Below are 19,323 nucleotides of genomic sequence, written 5' to 3'. Positions count from 1 at the left end.
AATGCAGAATCGGCCCATAAGCATACCACCCAGGTGTTCTTTTATTAAAAATTAAAAAAAAAAAATGACCATGGTTTGTATTGCCTATATAGAACTCCAAATAAGCTCTTATCAGAAATCATTTATGCAATAACTCATTTTAATACGTGTCACTTAGTGTGTCGTAAAGAAATGATCTTCGCGGAAGTCCTTGGGATTCCAATTTCATAAGTTCACGTTAAACCTATATTTTTAAAGCCGTTTCTTATGTAATCTGATGTTTGTCAGAAGCAATCTCCGCATTCACCTGACAGTACGTGGCCTATTTAAAGTCATTAATATTAATGAATATTTATACATGTCCTGAAAATGGATGGTGGCAAGGACCGAAATTCAAAATTCCAAAGAAGTAAGAATGGTGACCGCACGCATACGCGCTTTTCCCGTTTTTGTTTTTTTTTCTTCTTTGGCCTTGCCTTGGAGTGGGCGAGACGGACCAAGCCTACCTAATGACATGCACAATTCCCTGATCCCTTATGGGTGCTGCTTAACTATCCATGGTAGCTGTTCACAGATATCAAAGTAAACCCCTGGAGCCACTCGCGGTCGTAGGACTGCTAAGGTGAAGGCTGCTTTTCTGTTTAGAAAATGAAGCATTGCACGGTGCCTATTAATATCAATGGATACGCTCTCATCCACTGCTCAGGATAGCCTAATAAAAAGTGTGGTGTAGACTAGACCACGTTTACCTGCTCATTGCATTACGTGAATGTGTATCTTGTAGTAACGTGCATTTTAGCTCTTCTAATTTTTTTCAAAACATTTGTTTATAAAGTGCTGTCGTTTTTAGTAGCGTTTGTTTCAACAGTTCCTGTATAGAATGTTACATCCGTCGTAATATGTATTCTTTTTTTTGTAGACTCGTTTATAGAATATTTTTTATCTTTTTTTTGTTTTCAGATGTAAAACAAAAGTCTATCCAGATAATTTGCCCACCACAAGTGTTGTGATCGTGTTTCACAATGAAGCTTGGACAACCTTATTAAGGACTGTGCACAGTGTTATAAATAGGTCACCGCGACATCTTCTCCAAGAGATCGTTCTCGTGGACGACGCCAGTGAGAGAGGTTTGTGTCTAAAAGTTGATTTTATATATAATTTTAGCAAATCCGCACAGACACACATACTATAACGGGTATCTGTGGGCAGAAGTGCCAGATTACTGCGTTCTACTTAGCTCGTGTATACATTATTTACAGTGCCTTGCTGGTCAGAAGCTATGATTGATTCCTCAGTATATATTTATAGGGGTCAGAACTCTGTCATTTTCTGATACAACAGCTAAGAAATCTCCTGCATGGATATAAAGCCGATCTGTCATTATACTATGCTGGAGCTAAGAATACAGTGGACTCCTAGCTATTAGCCCTTACAGGGGACTGATGGCTGCCATGTATTTTCATGTATAACCGGTTACTAGTGCCCATGCTATCCTGCCTTTAACCAGGGCAGCATCGTATGATGACAGATTCTCTTTAGGTTGGGGTCTTCCTACCATAGAAAGTCCTGATATATCGTTGATCGGTGGGGATCTGACTGCGGAGTTCTTTATTGATTCTAGAATGAATAGTAAGTTTAGAAGCTCTCTGTTCCCTTCACAGTTTTTTCCTGAACAGCCATGCTCCCAACCACCTGCTGAGCAGAGAACTGCAGCGCAGCCCCATTCACTTTAATGGAGCTCCGCTGCGGTACCCTGAACATAAGGTGGCCTTGACCGCCAATGCGTAAAGGAAAAGCTAAAGGGACCCTCATGCCTTTTTTCTTAGGATCAGGGGTGGTCCCAAGGGTCTGACCTTCACCAATCATAGTATTTTGGTTATATCTTAGCTATATGCCGTGACATTAGAAGCTTCATCATGGAGTTCAGTCTATAAACACTTTGCAGTAAGCTCCTCCTAGAGGTGCGTGCACACTGGCATAGTTACAGGTTCCCATTAAAGAGCATTTCCACTTTGTACTGTCTTACGTGTTATATATATATATATATATATATATATATATATATATATTATGCCAATAAGTTCAATCTATTGTGACAATGAGAAGAACATACAGCAGGGGAAGCTTGAGAGGTCTCAGAGGGGTTTCGGTACTGACGTTCTCAACTTTACCTACATGCCCTGGGAACTGCCTCTCCAATACACAGGCAAAACCATAGTCTGATAACCGGGCACTAGAAGCAATGTCCTGGTGACCTCGTCAGTCTCATTGAATATTATATATGTATATATATATATATATATCTATATATATATCTTTGTGGGTTTTCCAAAAAATGCATCTCATTGCAGTTTATTCTATTTTTGCTTTGTACTAGTCGGAAACATTACAGGAATCTACATATGTAAAGATCAATAAAACAACTACAGTTCCAGTGTCCAACACGAGCGTGGTGTCAAATGTTTTTTTTTTTTGGATTTATTTATGCATAACATCTTCATTTTTCCACAGATGATTAGCATGGTTATCGAATACATAGAATGATTTTTATAATATCATTACCAGTTTAACCCCTAACGACAAGGCCTGAAAAGATGAGCTTATTTTTTGCCTCAGCCTTTCAGCAGCTATAACTTTTTATTTTATCATTGCTGTAACTGCATGAGGCCTTGTTTTATTTTTCCTGAGCATTTTGGAAGTAAATTGCTCTGTCCTTTTTATGCGGCGTGAATATAGAAATAAGCAATTTTCGGCATTGTTTTTTTTTACATTTCTTAGCCCGTTCTTTTTTTCACACTAAATAATCTGTTAAATTAATTCTTCAGCTTATTACGGTCCTGTAAATACCGAATATATGTATTTTTTTTGTTTTTATAAAATGTTTCTGCAATTAAATGTATTTTATACTAAATATGACTTTTTTTGTGGAGTTCTCCATTTTTTTACATATTTTTATGATTTTTCTTTTGTTATTTTCGGTACTCTAAAATGTTGGTCCCTGCAGCCTGGTACCAGTAGGTGGAGCTTAGACGAATACTGAATGTGGATATATTATGGAATTCAATGCACGCTGTATTAATCCGTCTTTGGTATGACACACTTAGACTATGTTCACACGGGGTATTTTGCCGAGTTTTTTGACGCGGAAACCGCGTCGCAAAACTCGGCAGAAACGGCCCGAGAACGCCTCCCATTGATTTCAATGGGAGGCGTCGGCGTCTTTTTCCTGCGAGCAGTAAAACTGAAGAAAAAGAAGCGACATGCCCTATCTTCGGGCGCTTCCGCCTCTGACCTCCCATTGACTAAAATGGGAGGCAGGAGAAAGCGTATATCTCGCTGTTTTATGCCCGCGGCGCTCAATGGCCGCGGGCGAAAAACGGCGCGATAATTGCCGCGAAAATCGGCGTGCAGGGAGAGGAATATCTGCCTCAAAGTTCCAAACGGAATTTTGAGGCAGATATTCCTCCCCCAAAATACTCCGTGTGAACATAGCCTTAGTGGTGGCTGCAGGCAGACAAAGTTTTATTATTTAACTTTATAGCTATCCTAAGTCCATCACTTCTCCCACTCTTCACACACTGATAGCAACACCGCAGAAGAAATGCCTCCTGATCTGACCCCCTTAGACTTTTATCTTTGGGGTCATCTGAAAGCAATTGTCTATGCTGTGAAGACACGAGATGTGCAGCAACTGAAACTACGGATACTGGAAGCCTGTGCTAGCATTTCTTCTGCGGTGTTGCTATCAGTGTGTGAAGAGTGGGAGAAGAGGGTTGCATTGACAATCCAACACAATGGGCAGCACGTTGAACACATTTTATAAGTGGTCAGAAACTTGTAAATAACTCATGAAAGAATAAAGTAACGTTAAAACCAAGCACACCATTGTTTTTCTTGTGAAATTCTCGATAAGTTTGATGTCACATGACCTTCTTCCCATTGAAAAAACTAAAGTTGGATACAAAATGGCCGACTTCAAAATGGCCGCCATGGTCAACACCCAGCTTGAAAAGTTTCCCCCCTCCCATATACTAATGTGCCACAAACAGGAAGTTAATATCACCAAACATTCCCATTTTATTTAGGTGTATCCATATAAATGGCCCACCCTGTATATCCAATACTTTAATGCTTCCTCATTTCAGCTGCGTAGGAAGGGGTCAGACAACAGTCATGCTGCCTGATCATTTGTTTATGCGCCCGACGAGCACAGAGGTTGGCAGCTGAAGCTTTCGTTTGATTATTTTGGGTGGGTTAGTTTTGTTGGCTCATTAAGAGCAGTTTCTCAGGTCGCTTTTGCAATAAATTTATGCCGTAGAAAATTATAAAAAATGTATGAAAATAATTAGAAAATGTATGCAGAAAAGAACAAGAAAGGAGCAGAGGTAATATATATATTTTTTTTTTATGACATAGTTGAAAGTATCGCGTGCTTTCTGAATGATTTACTCAAAAATAATGGGCATTGACGTGGAATTAGCATTTTGTATCCACTCTTCTGGGAGGACTTTCCACTAGATATTGGAATATTGCTGTATGAATTATGGCTTAGTCAGTCAGTTTATCTCACATCTGGTATTCCAAATCATCCCAAAAGAATTTTGATGGGTTGAGGTCTGGACATTTTATTAAGATAAGTTTTCTCACCAACTCTGCAAACGTCACTTTTTGCATGGTGCATTGTCATATGTAAACCGGAAAGAACACCCCCATTTGCCGATAAGTAAGAAGCACATAAATGCTCTACCATAGTTTTTTTATTTACTGAAACTAAGGGGACCAGACAAAACTATGCAAAATAGTCCTATATTTCTATTTCTTCTTCTCCAAGCCCACTTTAAAGTTTGCACCATGCAGTCAGGAGTCTCATTACAGAATTAGAGTTTGAGAATTGTTGAAGTGGGGGCTACGTGATTTTTTTTTTCTGATTTCGGTCAGATTAATGGGGTCGTCTCATGGATCCACCCCCACTATTAGCCAAAGCGGAGAACTGCTAACAAAGTTTGGGTCTGGTAGACCTGAACCGTCCATGTGTTTCATATGAATGGTCAACCATGTATGACCGGCATGTAATACAAGAAATGGATGGGAAAGTGGAGGTGTTGCAAAGATTGTAATTTCAAGCACGAATATCTCAGCATCGAAGTAAACTATTACAAATGTTAACGTTACCAAGGGAGCCCTTTACGTATTTATTCTGGTAGTTCTCCTTTAATATTTCACTGTATTATTGGATTAGTAGTTGTGTAACAGCGTAGAATGCGAGCATAACACACATTTTTATATTAGCAGGGATCTAAATGGTTTGCTGATCGTTTTCCGACCATACTACTTTTGTCCTATAATCTGCATTACTATAGTGCGCCTACCCCTGCCACGTCCAAATCCATCAGTTTACACTAAAAACAAATGCTAAATGAGACCGGAAAAACTTCTCTCTCTTTCCGAAATTGATGGCTTTCCTACAAAGTGCTTTATGCATTACCAATACAAAACAAAAATTGTGTTTTTTGAATGCCTTATTTTTAAAAAAAAAAAATTTTTTCTTTTTAGCCAACACTTTTTTTTTGTGTAATTTTGGCTATGTGGCTTTTTAGAAAAGGGGTTTACGGTTGAGCAGATATTACCAGCAATTTAGGTATTTCATGAGCCACACAAGTGATCAAGAGCGCACACACACCCGTTGGCAGAAATAGTTTTTGTTGTCTGTTTTTGCTGATTATTTCCGAAGTACATGTTATTAGGCAATGCAATATCCAGAGGTTCCTCAGATGTAATACAGCAGAGATCTGCATCCATTCCAAGTGAAAGAATAATTAATGTGGCAGCTCCTTTCCCCAGATAAAGCCTGTCAAATTAGGATTCCATTCATGCAAAGTATGAACGGTTTCCAAAATAAACTTGTGTATGGCCTCTGTCACTTTGGGTCTACATTGTTTTACTGTGTATTTGGTTGCATTTCTTAACATACTAACATGAACTAAGCCTCACACTTGGCCATTAGAATAACTGAAGTAGGAATCCTCACTTTCCTTCGTAATCAGAGGATCTGTCAGAAAGGATATCTCATTCCTTTTGTTTCACGGCAGTGTCGCGCAAGAGTTTGTCACTTTGTGCTTATTCATGCAAGCTTTTCTGGCAGTATCATGGGGCATCTCTGCCTAATTGGATGAGCTTTGTAAGAGACCACACAAAGTGTACTCTATCAGCTCCACAACATTAAGAATCGCTCTAGTTGTGCAATTTGTGTACTGGCAATTGTGTCCCCAACACCTGGATATGTTGCGAACAGCTTCTGGTCCTGGTAATATCCCTGGGACCTGAATAGTTCAGGTCCCATTAACGTGACCACCATGACAATAAATTGGGGCACTCACATGAAAACTTTGTTGCAGTAACACATTTTCAAGAGGTCTGTCCTGTATAAAATTCGGTCTCCTTCCATCTCCTGTCAGAAAAAGATTTGAGGAATGAGAGCAGGTGGTACACAGAACATACATATATTTTTTAACATTTTTTTGCTCCATTTAAATGAAAGCGTTACTTGCGTAGTCCTCACCATTCTACGTGCTCTGTTTGGTGTCACTTCTCACTCCTGCGCACAATGCCTTCAACTGCTTCTGGCTATCCTTTTGGGCTCTATGGGTGATTTTGAGTGCCAGGCCCAGGAACTCAAAACAAGATTGAAGGATAGAGGTTTCCCCAAGAGTGTAATCAGGAAGGCCTATGAGGGAGCAAGGGACGCAGACAGTCAATGTCTCCTGGTTCCTAAAAAACGTAAAGAAGAACAAGTTACGAGACTCATAGGCACCTATGATTCCAAACAAAATGATATTATGCAGATCCTGAAAAGGTACTGGCGTATTCTCAGTTCTGATATAGATTTGGTAGATCAGATCACACAGTGGCCTTCTGTCACGTATCGGAGAGGGAAAAACATTAGGGACAGAGTCATGCACAGTTGTTTTGACCCCATTACACCTAGGGGTACGTGGCTGGATAGACAAATACCAGGCACTTTTAGATGTGGTAGCTGTAAAGCTTGTGATTTCATTCTCAAAGGGAATAGCTTTACCAGTGTTGCAACACAGCAAAAATACAACATTCGGGATTTTGTCAATTGCAAAACAGCGGGGGTGGTTTACCTAATCACATGCCCATGCCCCCTAAATTATGTGGGCAAAACAGCACGACAATTTCGACGCCGGATAAGGGAGCATGTTGGAGATATTATCCATGCTAGGGACACCCCAATATCTAAGCATGTGCATGCTAAACACCAAGGCCATGCAGCATGTTTAAAGTTTCAAGCAATTGAACTTATTAGACCCCCAAAAAGAGGAGGTGACTGGGACAACCTAATTCTACGCAAAGAAGCCCAATGGATCCATAGACTGGCATGTATACAACCAGCGGGTTTAAACGAGCAGACTAATTATACGTGTTTTATTTAATATGCAATACCATTCCCCTTAAGGTGGCCAATATTCACCTTGGGTTGCCTTTTTGGGTGGGTGGGCTTCATTTGCATAGTGCACTATGTTCGATATGGCCATATTGGCCAGCCAACATATAAAGAGATCTTTTGTCAGTTTTTCCAATTGGGAGGGACTCAGTAATCTTGTCCACCTAATATGTGTTTATTAACTTAAGAGTTGTTTTTTGAGGTAGTCCACTTGCGGTGGGTAACTGTCCCGCAAGACATACTTACAAAATAAATTATCGTTTTGCGCTTACCTTCCTCTTACTTGGCAGTCCGGGCGATACGTCCTTAGCTTCTACTGCGCCTGCGCGTTCGGTATGATGCGGTCGATGATGACCCCTGGCTGTCAGCTGACGGCGGGGGGTCATGGGCAGGTGTCACGAATCGAGAGGGTGTTGTGATTGGTCAGTTCATGTATCGCCGCCAAATACGAGGGGAGGAGTTTAGGTGTTTATAGTAACCCAGCGCCTGCAATGAAGTATGCCGTTGACATCGATACGTGCATCTTCCCGTGACGCACAGCAGAATATCTGCTGTTGAATGTTATTATCGCTGGTGATGAGGCCAGAGTTACCAAGATACGGACCCCTGAGGATGAGTATCTGAAACGCGTAGGGTCGTTTATTGTATATGGAATGTCTGCATAGGGGACAGCAGCATTGTGTTACACCCAGCGCTAGGAGATCCGGTGATTTATTTCGGACACTGGTGCTTCTTTTGGGGATTGTACTATTGTTGTGCCCAGGATAAATGCTGGTTCCAGAAAAATATTGTTACAAACACTGAGATATATCTATCATAATGACTCAGTGTTTTCTGTTTAATACATTTTTTAATTTTCACGGTGGGGCTTACTTCACAGTGGTGTGTTACCCCTGTTTTTAAAACGAGTTACTATTAAAAGGTATATTTTACTCAGTTGTCACTTCAGTGAGCCTTCTAGTTTTTTCATATTGTGGGAGCACAATTATATTTATATCAAATTATACAGTGAATTTATCCTTTTGACAGTCCACTAACGTTGTACAAAGCTGAACTGAAGTAAAATTTCATTGTCTTGAGACCGGTTATCGAATACTAAAATGGGAGCTTTGCTCATGTAGCACTATAGTTCTACTTTACACGATGTACATATATCTGTCATCATCTTAACAGATTAATTAGACTATAAGTTTTTTAGGTAAATAATATTGTTTTTACGAACGACCCTAAATCAGAGGATGAAAATAATTTAAAAAAAGTTTTTGTTTTTTTTTCAGGCTTCTGCCCATTTTTTACTCATAAAATAGAATGCAGCTTTTCAAAAAGTGAAATTCTGCTCTGGGTAGCAAGGCCCAAAACACCCTTAGGGTATGGTCACACAGCCTATTTTCGGCCCGAAAAACGGCCGAAAAATCGGAAACCGAACGCCTCCAAACATCTGCCCATTGATTTCAATGGGAAAAACTGCATTCTGTTTTCAAAAAAACGGCTGCGAAAAAGTGCAGGTCACTTCTTGGGACGTTTTTGGAGCCGTTTTTCATAGACTCTATTGACAACCGCTCCAAAAACGGCCGTAAAAAACGCTGCGAAAATCGTGAGTGGCTTAAAATACGTCTGAAAATCAGGAACTGTTTTCCCTTGAAAACAGCTCTGTATTTTCAGACGTTTTTGAGTTTGCGTGTGAACATACCCTAAGTCAGGGGTAACCCAGTTATGCTCATTTAAAATCCTACAAAATTTATAGTGCAATAAAATACATCTGCATGAACATGAGGCCAAACCGGTATGTGGTGTGTTAAAAGTAGCTTTCAAAGGTGAAGCTTCATTTTAACGACGTTTAGGGTAGTTCTTCTGAAGCACTGCCTTTTTAAGGTGGCAGTTTTCTCCGAATTTGGCGCTTGGCTAATGAAGCCCAGGCTGTTGCAAATAGCCTCAGGCTTCTGGGCAACGATCGCAGACCAATAGCAGTGGTCTCTGGTTATGTGCGCCTGTTTAACCTCTCAGATGCGGCGGTCAATAACGACCAACACATCTGAGTGGTTTTAAAGGGAGGAGGCTCCATCTCACCCCATCAGCACACTGCGATGCGATTACGGGGTGCCAATGGTGTTATGGCAGCCGGGGGCCTAACAAACAATTATGAAAAAAATAAGTTAAAAGTTAGACACATTTGCTATCGCCGCGTACGTAACGACCACAACTATAAAATGATTACGTTATTTAACCCGCCTGATGAACGCTGTAAAAAAATAAATAAAAAACAATGCCAGAATTGCGGTTTTCTTTTCATCCTGGCTAAAAAAAAAATAGATAAAAACTGATCAAAAAGACGCATGTACTCCAAAATAGTACCAATAAAAACTACAAGTTGTCCCGCAAAAAAAAAAACCCTCATACAACTATGTCAGCAGAAAAATAAACTTATGGCTCTTAAAATATGGCGACACACAAACCAATAATTTTGAAAAAAGTGTTTTAACCGTGTAAAAGTAGTAAAACATAAAAAAAACAATATAAATTTGCTATCGGTGCAATCGTAACGACCCGCTGAATAAACGTATGTTATTTATACCACACTGAAACAGTGTAAATTTAAGGCGCAAAAAAGAGTGCCGATATTTCAAGTTTTTTTTTCCCATTACACCACCAAAAAATTTAATAAAAGTTAATCAATAAATTATATGTACTCCAAAATGGTGCTATTAAAACTTCTCCCGCAAAAAAAACTAGTTCTTACACACGTTGGAAAAACTTAAAATATTGCTTGGTCTTTAAGGTTTAAAATAGCTTCGGTATTAAGGGTTTAAATAACTACTTTAATACAGTAGAAATTAGCAATGTAGATGCGAGTCAAGTGCTAGGATTAGATAGAACACTTACTAGATGATGGAGCAGCATGTCTGTGTCTCTGCCTCTTTCTCCTCGGTTTCCTCCTCCTGGCCCTCCATTGACTTCTATGGGCAGCACATAACCTGATCCTTCAGTGAGCTGATAGCCCATCTCATTTAGAGGAGACAGACTTAGCAATAAATTCAGAGTGAGTGAACAGTTAGGAGTGAAGTGGGGAGGAGAGAGAGGAATTTTTCTGCAATAAAATATATTACAAAGTTTCATGTAATCGCTTGTACTATTGATTTATGCTATAAAATCAGTGTCCATTCAACCGGTTGAAGACTGCCCACTATATATATATATATATATATATATATATATATATATATATGTATGTATGTATGTATGTATGTATGTATGTATGTATATGTATATATATGATAGGTTTAAACTTGTTGCCTGAGCGATTTGGAAGCTGAATGTTGGTTGCCTGGCAGTTTTCACCGCTCTTGTCTTGTCTCAGTGAGGGCTGTGTATAGAATAAAGGCAGCCGCTATTGGTACCAGAGATCATGTGACTGGTCGCATAATCGCCGGGATGCCAGCCAGTAGTAGGAGGCTGCTGCTGGGACTAACTAGACCCAGCACTTCCCTAACAGTGACAATAGTCACTATAACAGAACTGATCTCCCCTGCTGTGCAGCGTTAATCACACTGGAAAACTATAGTTTTAAAAAAAATAATAGTCCCCAAAGGTCTTTTCTGACCTTTTGAGGCACGGGTCATAATATTATTATTATTATTATTATTATTATTATTATTATTATTATTAATGATAAATTGTAATAAAAATTACACACAAAATACCCCACTAAAAAAAGATCCCCGCCGATCATTGTAGTAACGCTAGCCCAGACCCAATTACCCTAAAATAGACATGTAATATATCGATTTAGGGTAGACAATGACCATCACAAATAAAGTCTATTTTAGGGTAACACTATATTATTACTAGAAAAAAAATTGCTGAAATGTAAAAATCATATACTTTTACTGTTAAAAAAAAAACAAAGCCTAAAAAAATGCTAAAAGCATAAATTGTGTATGAAAGGGATAAGAATATAAACCTGCATCACAAAAAAAACAAAAACATTGCAACCACACAGGGTCTGTGGTTGTCTGTTCATGGACCCTGTGCCACATTTATTAGGAGTTATCTTTAGCCGGTAGGCTGCCATGTATCATCCGGATATTATTTTTAGGTGTCTGTGTAAAATTGGTATCTGTATTATTAGTCTGTATTAGTCTGCGTTTTCAGGTTTCCAACTGTCTGGTGCTTCACTAAGGAACTATTCACTTTTTGTTTTTCAGATTTTTTGAAAAGACCACTAGAAATATATGTCAGAAAAATGAAAGTACCTGTACATGTCATTCGCATGGAACAGCGCTCAGGGCTGATCAGAGCCAGGCTCAGAGGTGCAGCTGCTTCCAAAGGACAGGTCATCACATTTCTAGATGCTCATTGTGAATGTACGCTCGGGTGGCTGGAACCTTTGCTGGCACGAATAAAACATGACAGGTAAATGTTGTCTCCCTCTTCGTGATACTCAAAGATAATCTACGTGAGCGCCTTTTCATTGATCAGAAATATTGTAGGCGTTTGCAGCTGTCACATTGAAGGAATATTGTACTCTACAGCATTTTCGCCTATTTACATGTTTCACATGCCAGGTTTATTTAAATAAATGTTAATTGTCAAATATCCAAATTCTGAAACTTTAGACCCTTTTACATGTAAATAGCCTGTACATGGCTAACCCAACCTCAGAAACTGCCGAGAGTCTAAGGGGCGCTGTGTCTAGCTAAGTGCTTTTGCCCCTTCGTGCTTATAATTTTGCCACTTGGACCCACACCAGTGAGTGTTTTTTTGAAGGTACAATTGAAGGATTTCCTTCTCTTAGATCAGTTGGCAATTATCGGTGTCCACAATACATGCAGTGGAACAGATTTACCATTCAAAAAGCATCCGAATTTTGACCTAAATTGAGTCAGAATTTTGGTACACATGCCATGTGTCATATTTATTATCTGGTGTACACACGGTTTGTGCCACTCTCGGTAAGTGAACATGTTTTAGAGGAAACGGGGGAGTGGTCTAATGAAGTGTACTTGCATCGATGCAAAATTGCTGCAAAAAATTAGCGTAAACTAGGCCACGAAGAGGTGTTATAAAGAAGAGAAAAGTGTCTAACATGTCTTATCAATTATGCCAAATTTATCATACAGCTATGATACATTTTAGCACATCTTCTGACTGCCTGGTCTAAGTTTACACGGTTTAATAAGGCCTCGCGCCCACTTCAGTTTTTTTTCGTCAGGTTGTTATCCGTTTTTTTTAACTGATGGCACCCTGACACATTCATTTCAAAGGGGCCATGAACACTTCCTTTGTTTTTAACGGAACAGTGCGGCCAATCCATCAAAAATAGGTCCTACACCTGTCTGTTTTGCGGTCCGTCTTTCACAGAACTGTCATTCGCAGCCGTACAACAAGTGTGCATGAGGCCTAAATCTTAGCCTGCATTAGTAAATCTTCCCCAGTATGTTTGTTTCATAATCCTGCGAACCATACACACATTTCAGTGGCCCTTTTTATAGTAATGAATTATTGTTTGTGGCAGATCAAATATTGATATCTCTTGACATATTTATAATCTTCATGCTCATCACATGCCCATATTAGTGTTTCATAGTCTATTTGTTAAATACAATGTTCGCATTACATTAATGGCTAATAATGTGAAAATTCACTTAGCTGGATGGCATATGTTAGCAGTTAAATCATGAAGATTAAATAAGTGCTTTTTAATGCACTTGTACTACAGCATGGATTAGATACTATGTACGGAAATGTCTGTGTAATCAAAAAGAAAAAAAAATCAATGTTTTTAAGCTCATCAGAGTACTTCGCCTTCTGTAATTAAAGAAGCTTGTTTTATAATGGACATTTACGCCAATTAAATATCCTTTAAGGTGGAAAGTGATGGGTGCATTGCTTTCTTAAGGACTTGGGATAGTTGAGTCAAATCCTTCCAGTCAGTTGTCTTTATTTGTGGCTAACCAGCTGCCGTGAAACTTCAACTTCCATCGTACCTTGACATCATACTGTGACAGCCATGCTAGAAGGTTTTTGGCAAAAATTAGTGACTAGTGTTATTGATTGTATGATTCTAGAATATCATTATATGTACTGGTCATTGTAATATTATATATGTATTATTCAAAGGCTATGAAAACTTGTGTTTTGTTTTTTTTTATTATTATTGCATGTATTTGGGCATCATAGTAATTTTCCTAATATAGTTTTTTTTTTTAAATGTTATTTTGTTTTTGTGCTGTAGCTTCTATGTGTCCGCTATGTATACAAGTAAGCTGCATAATGCCGCTGTAGGTGGAATCTGTCAGTCAGCTGGACTGATGGCTCGGCTGACAGCGGCTCCTGTGTGCCTCTAATACACAAAACCCGAATACTGATCACATCTAAGGTGCAGCCAGATTGCAGCTTGAAACTTAATGCAACTAAAATTATTTTTTCCATGTCAAAGGGGTCCATAGGCTTTAAGAATAGCCATATCGAAAAAACAGATGGCTCTTGCAAGTTCACTATGATAGTTTCATAGGTTGGAATTCAGGGAATCAACATGAGGGGTTGGCCACTGTCTAATGAAATTTGTAAAATTCCCTAAGGCTGAGTTAACACGGGGTGGATGTGCTGCGTAAAAGCACAAAGTGTATCCGCCCTGTGCACCATAGGGAATTTCGGGCAAAAAAACGCACTAAACACTGGTGCAGTTTTTTGCTCGTAATGTCCGCCGCGGAAAACTGCAGCACTTGACGTTTCATCCCAGGAGACCGCTGCAGCCTGTGATTGGCCACAGCGGCGGTCACATGGGATGTAGCATCCCAGGAGGCCGGCCCTCTGACGTCATCCTTGCCGGCCTCTTGGGATGACGTTTCATGGGACTCCTGGGTAAGTTTAATAAGATTTTTTACATTTTTTTACTCTGCTGCGCTTTTAGCTGCGAAACCGCCGCAAACAAATGCAACAACTGCTATTTGTATATTTAAATATATTAAAAATACTGGTGTTTTTTTTTGATACAGCTGATACAGCTTCCATGTATCCTGGATATATGGATTTGGGTTTGAGCGCGAGATACAGCTTCTGTCGGCGGGACTGACGACTTAGGTGACAGCGGGTCTTGCGTGTCTCTGACAGAGAATCCACTGGTTATCGATCATCTTTAAGTTGATAACTTAGATGTGATCGATAACTGGTATATCCTGCAGTAATAAAAAAAAAAAAGCAATTACAACGTTGCATTAAACGCTATACTACAATGTTTTAGTAAAAAAAAGTCTCTGAAGGTTTACATAGGCTTTAAACATCAATAAAAGTTGTACGCACCTTTGATCATCGTTTGACTTGTTTACGTCAGAAGGTATTATCATTGAAGGTCCATGAACCCAGAACCCCACCTATAGCTAGAACAAAGGTGTCACACTAGAGAACTTCATGCTGGAATTCCGAGAGCTACGTGTGGGTTACAAGCTAATGGTTGGGAAATCCGGGTTGAAAGTAAATAATTTCCTAGTTCCAGTGAAGGTAATGCTCAAACTTTGCCAGCTGTACTTTTCGTCTTCAGTGCTGAAGCGGGGGGTATAGATTTCAGAATGGATTTGTATTCTGTAGAGGATAAGGGTAGATTTTAATTGGTGAAATTGTACCTGTGCTGAAAGCTTGTTGTGCAGTGGAATACCACTTATTGATTTGAGCTAAACCAGACAACACAGCGCTAGTCCTAATATTAAACTACTATACGGAAAGTATGTTTGCATTTTGTCTGTACCAGATCTCTAAAGTATTGCTTGTTCTTGGCATGTTGCCGCCCTGAAGCTTGAATCAATAAGATGAGGTTAAATTTACACGCCTCCTTGTCCGTGGGATCATGGATTTATTCTGATTTGACAATGAGAGCTTAACCTTAGAAAACGACATCTAAAACTTTGTTGTAATTATTATTAGCAGGGGCTTGAACAAAGATCACAACTGCTATCAATTCTAGCTGCCAAGAAAAAGCCAGCGCGCCTGGTTCTGTATTACGAAGGACTAATGGCAATGTTCATTCTTGAGAATCAGTCTAAATTTGACTATTTTAAATGGTACAACTGTATAGTATTCCCCTCATCGTAAGTCCGCATATTGCAGTAGTCCCTAGGCACTCCAGCTGTGGTATCTGGGTCTCAAAATACAATTCCGTTTTTTATTGTTAAATACTATATGAACCAATAAAGGTGAATTTAAAAAGTTCCTTGCATACATCGAGGATCATTAAAATTTTTTGCAAAAATGACAGATTTCGTCAATTTTTTAAACCTAAACATTCATTGTTGATTGTTCTTCTCATTTACACTGGACAATTATTTTTACAAATGCTTGTAATTATATCTGAACGATATTAAGATATTGTTGAAAATAAAGCTGGCAAAGGGCGAATTTGTTATGTAATAAAGAAAATGTAGGGTCCGTGATGCAGCAGTAATATGAACAGACTTTACTTGAAGGGGGCTTTGGCCAGCGATATCTGATAAGAACCCTGCAAGGCCATGGTAAGTTTACGTTTCATGAATCCATGCACAGAATATATGTAATGCAGTATGGACGCAGTCTGACCTAAAACAGCCGGCTGGCTTACAGGAAAGAAGTGGGGAACTTGATTTTCCAGTTTTCCTGTCTTTATTATCTAGATGTTCCTTCATGCAAAGAGAATAAATCCAGTAAAATCTATGAATTAGGAAAATTCTGCCTTATGCCGTTCCCTAATATGTAAATGTCGTGAATGTTCACTTATTTGTTGCTTTTATATGGCAAATTGCCTTCTGCTAAATTGACCTTGGCGTCCTGTTTGCATGTTCAGCAGTGACCAGAACTTACTTGCGGCTTATTCCATTAAACTAGAAAAAAATATGTATTTGCAGATGAGTACAGAGAAACGTATGGGATTAATTATTGTTCCTGCCTTAGCAAATTATTGATATCAAAACATAAACAAATCAGGTTTTTTTTTTTTTACTTTTTCTAAATTAGATGCCATATCAGAGGCTTAAAGGGAACCTGTCAGTAGGTTCATGCTGTCCTAAGCACAGGCACAGATAGGGAAAGGCCTGTAAATCCAGGCTTGCGTCACACAGTATGTGGTTTTCTTCAAGCCATCTGTTTAAATATTTTTTGACCCAATAAATAGATGAACATGTTCCATATACCTCTACAAGTGTTACTTTGACTTTTGCAGACTAAAGGCCTCCTGCACACAGGACGGAAGTGCTGGGGAATTTCCATACCTACATTTCTGTGTGGAAAATCCGCAGTGTATTAGAGTAGCAGCAAAATGGATGAGATTTTAACAAATGTCATCTAAGCGCTGAAGAAAAAAAAACCTGCAGAAAACACGTGCGTAAATTGACCTGTGATGCAGAGATTCAATCTGCAGTATCTCAATTATTCTCACGTAAATGCTGCTGAAATTCCGTACTCAATTCTACAGCTTTATTGTTCAATGGAAAAGGGGGGGGGTGTAGTCAGATTGAGGGGGGCAAGGTATGGGGCCTGGCCATGCCAGCTAGGTCCAGTTTTCTGGCGTAAATTGTAATAAATTTTGTGGGGGCCGCTGTGGCCTCGCCACCTTTTGGGCAGCCACACCATCTTTTTTAAAAAAAAAAAGTGTTGAGGGCAGCACAAAATTCCCAAAGTCGCCATTTACAACTTGAATTGCAATTTTAGACCCCTTTTTTTTTTATAGCTTTTCTATGCCAGGAAACTGGCGTAGAACGGTTGATAAATTGTCCCCTCAATACATTCATGTACTACAGTAATAAGAAGTAACTGCATACGCTACCAAGTAGTACAATCAACCACCTTATGGTACTGTACTGTACGTTAAATGAATGTAAAAAGTCAATATAGCCCCGTTATGATTTTTATGCATGTATATAAATCTTGCAAGGCATAAACTTTTGTAATCTACAAATCTCGAGGATATGGAAAATTTGTAACATCTTTACATTGTAATTACAAGTTAATGTAATCTGCTTATTGATATTAGTCATGTTTTTATTATCTACCAACGGAGACTGTGCTAGTCTTTATTGTATGTTAAAAGTGCTGTGTTAAGCTGGACATAAGCGCATAGACAGTTCAGGGTGCCGATGGGTTGCTATGGCAGACGTAGGCCGAACAATGGCCTCCAGGTCTGCCATGTACGGAAGCCCATTAATTGGAAGCATTGCAATGTATTATAGAGGGATCAGAGGATCGCAGAGTTAGTGGTTCCCCCACAATTTACATTTATCACCTATCCACGGGAGCCCCACCAATCCTTAAAACGGGGGTTCCGACCCCAATTCCTCCTCACTACACCATTGAGGGTTTTGAATGGCGTGGTGGTCGCGCATGTCTGCTGCTGCTTTATTAAATACGAAATAGCAGAGCGCTACTCTCGTCTTTCTCCATCTGTCCATTCAAAATCCTCCTCACTGTAATCTTATGATGAGCAGGAATACAGATTGGTACCCACGTTCCAGAGATTGTTGTTGGTCCCAGTGATGTGGTCCCAGCGATCATACAATTATCAGTTATTTTGTGGCTAGGTGATAAATGGTAATTGTTGGATAACCTCTTTAAGTCCCCTACCGGGAATAACAAAAAAAAAAAAGTATAAGTAAAGCGAGACAAGTAAATTCCAAAGAGAACGTTCTTCCCTACTAAAGACCTTTTATTTTAGAAAAAATGTAAAAAAATCTACACGATTGGTAATGCCGCATCAGTAACGAGTAAATTTATTTAAAAAATGTGGTATTAAATCGTTTCGACCCATAGAATAAAGTTAACATGCTATTTACACCGCACCATAAACGCCATAAAAACAAAACGCAAAATACAATGGCGGAAATGCAGTTTTAAATAAAATAAGTTCTACATTATATGTACCCCAAAAGATTGCCATTAGTGCCTATACAAGTTCTTATATGGCTATAGCAATGAGAAAAAAAAGAAAGTAACTCTTTGAATGCGTTTTTAAGGGCATAATGGGCCGTCATTAATAGTTTAAGCAAAGATCAACCTGTTAGAAAAAAATCTTTGAAAACATGCAGATGAAGCATACAGCCGACACGATATCAATGTAGGAAAATCACGTGCTGTACACAAGCTCACTAACCGCAGATAATCCACACAGGCTGCTATTTTCTCCGGCCCTCATTCTCACTTTGTCACTCTTGCTATGGCAAACCTTGTGTTTGGATTACATTATCCATGGTAAACGAAATCCGGCATATATTTAGTCAGCTCATTCCAGCAGTGATCTAATTCTTGTTATATTCATTAGACATCGATACCTACATGCAGTAATGCTTCATAAATTTGGCATTGTGATCAGTGGTGCATCTAACCTTTTATGCAGCCTGAGGCGGGAAGTTGGCCCCCTCTCCAAATGTGTAGCTGAAGAAAAGACAGGGATTGACGGCACCCCTGCAGCCAGGTTCTTGTAGCGTAGAGAAGCTACATCTCTAAACCTCATCTAATGGCTGTTTTTCTCTCTTTACAAAGGAGGACTGTGGTGTGCCCGATCATTGATGTAATTAGCGACGATTCATTTGAATATATGGCTGGATCTGACATGACTTATGGTGGCTTCAACTGGAAATTGAACTTCAGATGGTATCCTGTTCCCCAGCGAGAAATGGATCGGAGGAGAGGAGATCGAACTCTTCCTGTCAGGTAAGCGGGCTGTTTGACTTCTTTGATAGTTTTACATAACCAGCAAATACAGATGGCGGTCTTTGTTAGTCCCCTGGTTGCCTTCTCCTTCTGTTCAACTCTTAAGATACTGCTGTCACTATTGACCACGGCATCTGAGGCGTTAAACGGCCGGCATCGGATCTAGCACCGAACCCGGCCATTGCAGCAGGGTATCATCTGTATGTTAGCGG

General features: G+C 39.4%; 1 protein-coding gene across 2 annotated transcripts in view; it reads left to right on the top strand.

Moving 5' to 3' along the window:
- Positions 1 to 19,323, top strand: part of GALNT1 (polypeptide N-acetylgalactosaminyltransferase 1) — a 670,235-nt gene that overhangs the window by 617,473 nt on the left and 33,439 nt on the right. For both annotated transcript variants that reach the window (XM_075826839.1, XM_075826838.1), the window contains 3 exons: positions 940 to 1,106; positions 11,647 to 11,854; positions 18,941 to 19,111. In XM_075826839.1, coding sequence (XP_075682954.1) covers positions 940 to 1,106; positions 11,647 to 11,854; positions 18,941 to 19,111 — 546 coding nt within the window. The remainder of the gene's footprint in view (positions 1 to 939; positions 1,107 to 11,646; positions 11,855 to 18,940; positions 19,112 to 19,323) is intronic.

The sequence above is a fragment of the Rhinoderma darwinii genome, chromosome 5, assembly GCF_050947455.1.
Source record: "Rhinoderma darwinii isolate aRhiDar2 chromosome 5, aRhiDar2.hap1, whole genome shotgun sequence".
NCBI classification, from domain to species: domain Eukaryota; kingdom Metazoa; phylum Chordata; class Amphibia; order Anura; family Rhinodermatidae; genus Rhinoderma; species Rhinoderma darwinii.
This window is presented reverse-complemented; position numbering and strand designations above follow the sequence as displayed.